Below are 2,490 nucleotides of genomic sequence, written 5' to 3' on the forward strand. Positions count from 1 at the left end.
TTTTAATTATTTTATAAAAAATTATATTAAATTAGAAATTATCATGTGTCAATATTTAATTGGTCAATCAATTTATTTAATAGTCAAGATCAATGAAAATGATGAAAATATTAATAAAAAGTTAATTGATTATTTTAATTAATCACGAAAACTTAATTTTTAATATACCTATCGCATTTTTGCAATTTATCTCACATTGGAGAGGGGCAATTGAATAATTATTTACCATGCAAATGTAAAATAAATAAAAGAATTTTATTTATTAATTAAAATCTAAATATAAAATAAAGGGCAAGGAAAAAAAAACTATGCCACTGCCAAAGTGGCCATGTACATTACCTCCAAGAGGGGGAACCGAGTAAAAAATAAAAAATAAAAAATAAAAAGGTAAAATCTTCGGCCCTTAAGTGAACAACCATAATATTAGACCAAAAATAAAAAGAGTGAAACGTAAATTTTATTATTTTACTTAAAAGGTTAATTTTTTTAATTTTTTCAACCTTTTTTAAGATTTTCTTTTTCTTTTTTTTTTTGTTTAATTTTCAAGAAAGAAAAACCTCGACGCTAGAATTCCTGAAGGTGAGGCAAAGCGGGCAAGCTTGAGCCACTCGGTCACACTCCGTACACAAGCAAAGATGCCGACAAGGCAGCAGCACCACCGCCGCGGCACGTGTCCTACACGCTTTGCAACATGGGCCAGAAGCAGCTGATACGACACGTTCCGGATCCACGTAAGCTGACTCGGCGTCCTCCGCCTGCGCCTCTGATTCCCCGCCGGCGCACTTCCGCCATTCTTCCCCACCTCTCCTGCTATCTTCCTGCGTCAAACCAGCTCCTCCGTTCATTATGGCCTGTTGGAGCTGCGCTTGTAACGAAGCCGCCGTCACCTCTTGTGCCTTGGCTTTCGCCTGCCAAACCTGTACCTCCGCGCCAAGTTGCACCGCACGTGCCTCTAACTCCACGTTCCGGCGCTTTGCTTTCTCCACTTCCGCTTCTTTTTCTCTAAACCTCCTCGCTACCGATTCCTCCGCTGCCTCTAGTAGCGCACGGTAATGCCTATGCCTTTTCTCCGCTAAAGTACGTCGTAATTCCTCGCCCTTCAGTAAATAACAAAAAACAACCCAAATAAACATCAACATTTTCCCCAAAACTAAAAAAATTTACCAAACCCGATTTAAAAAAAGAGAAAACCCAGTACCTGGGCTTGAAGAAAATGGTCTAATTCGTCTCTCTGGCGTTTGATTTGAGTGACCAGATCATCGGATGCAAAAACAGAGGAATTTGAAACAAGATTTTGTTGCTGCTGTTGTTGTTGCCGATAGCTTTGATTTTGGTTCTGATTTTGATGTTGCTGTAACTTTTGTTGTTGATCGCCAAAAGATAAGCGGAGGCCGGTGGAGACTACATTTGGATGGTGGAGTTGAGAAAGCTCGATCAGCTGAGGCGGTTGAGTCTGCATGGAATATGAATTGATCGGCGCTGTTATTGCCGCCCCTGCAACTTCTCTTCCTCTTTTGCGTGGATTATTATTATTATTGTTGAACAACATATGAGAATGGGATTGATCGAGAAAAACTCCTCCTGCTTGTTGCTGCAATGGAAACTCATTCCCCTCTTGTCCATTTCTGCAAATACATAACCCCCCAAAACAAAATTAGACCGGAAATAATAAGCAAGCAAAGAAAGAAACAGAGAACTAGGGAGAGGCCAAGACGAACCTGTTTAAAAGAAGAACATTAGAAGGGTATTGAGCTTGAACGGCCATTGTAGCAGATACCAAACTTAGGAGAAGATTAGGATTCAATCAAAAGAAGGAAGGGATAAATAAACTGAAAGAACAAGTAGGTGAAAGATAACCCAAAATCACCCAAAATTCTCTCATGGCTTCATTTTTGTTGGTGGAGATGGTTTTTGACCTACTTTTTTTGCCCCATGGCATGGGCATGTTAGGACGTTGATTTCCATATATAGGTAGCAGAAGGGGAAAAGAGAGAAAAAGAGATGCGATGGGAAAGAATCAGTCCAAGAGAGAGACGCCTTATTCTGCTCTTTCTTTCTTTTGTTTGTTTGTTTTATTGAGGGGGGGTGCCTTAACCTTTGCTTCCTCTTTGTTCTTCGCGTGGGTGGCTTGGCTTTTCTTCACGAGGACTCTCTCTCTTTTTAAATTTTCAATTATTTACTATTAAATAGAATTTATTTTCTAATTTCACCATTTCTTTTTTTTTTTTAAGTTTATTATTATTTTTCGCAACTTAATCCCTGTATTTTTTATATGTCAAAATTTAGGTCCAACCATTAATACTATTAAAATTATTTTATTAAATTAAGTTTATTACAACCTAGAATTTTTAGTTGCAATGCTATTAAGTGAGTTTTTTTTTTTCAAAATGTCTCGCCAGCCAATTTAGTAAAAAATTAACAATATTAGCAATTAGACCTAAATTTTAAATTTTGAAAAATAAAGGACTAAATTATTAAAATTAAAAATAT

General features: G+C 37.1%; 1 protein-coding gene across 1 annotated transcript; it reads right to left on the reverse strand.

Annotated features, from left to right (window-relative positions):
• Positions 1-236: 236 nt before the first annotated feature.
• Positions 237-2,181, reverse strand: LOC108461452 (BOI-related E3 ubiquitin-protein ligase 1-like). Its single transcript, XM_017761300.2, has 3 exons — positions 1,719-2,181; positions 1,199-1,625; positions 237-1,097 (listed from the first exon to the last, which is right to left on the reverse strand). The coding sequence occupies exons 1-3, from the start codon at positions 1,763-1,765 to the stop codon at positions 543-545; spliced, it is 1,029 nt and encodes a 342-aa protein (XP_017616789.1). The 5' UTR covers positions 1,766-2,181; the 3' UTR covers positions 237-542.
• Between the last annotated feature and the right edge of the window lie 309 nt (positions 2,182-2,490).

The sequence above is a fragment of the Gossypium arboreum genome, chromosome 11, assembly GCF_025698485.1.
Source record: "Gossypium arboreum isolate Shixiya-1 chromosome 11, ASM2569848v2, whole genome shotgun sequence".
Classification (NCBI taxonomy): Eukaryota; Viridiplantae; Streptophyta; class Magnoliopsida; order Malvales; family Malvaceae; genus Gossypium; species Gossypium arboreum.

Coding starts and splice junctions, on each gene's coding strand:
- LOC108461452 (XM_017761300.2), bottom strand. CDS start 1,765: ATGGCCGTTCAAGCTCAATACCCTTCTAATGTTCTTCTTTTAAACAG. Junction 1,626..1,718: donor AATGTTCTTCTTTTAAACAG/GTTCGTCTTGGC, acceptor ATGTATTTGCAG/AAATGGACAAGAGGGGAATG. Junction 1,098..1,198: donor ACCATTTTCTTCAAGCCCAG/GTACTGGGTTTT, acceptor TATTTACTGAAG/GGCGAGGAATTACGACGTAC.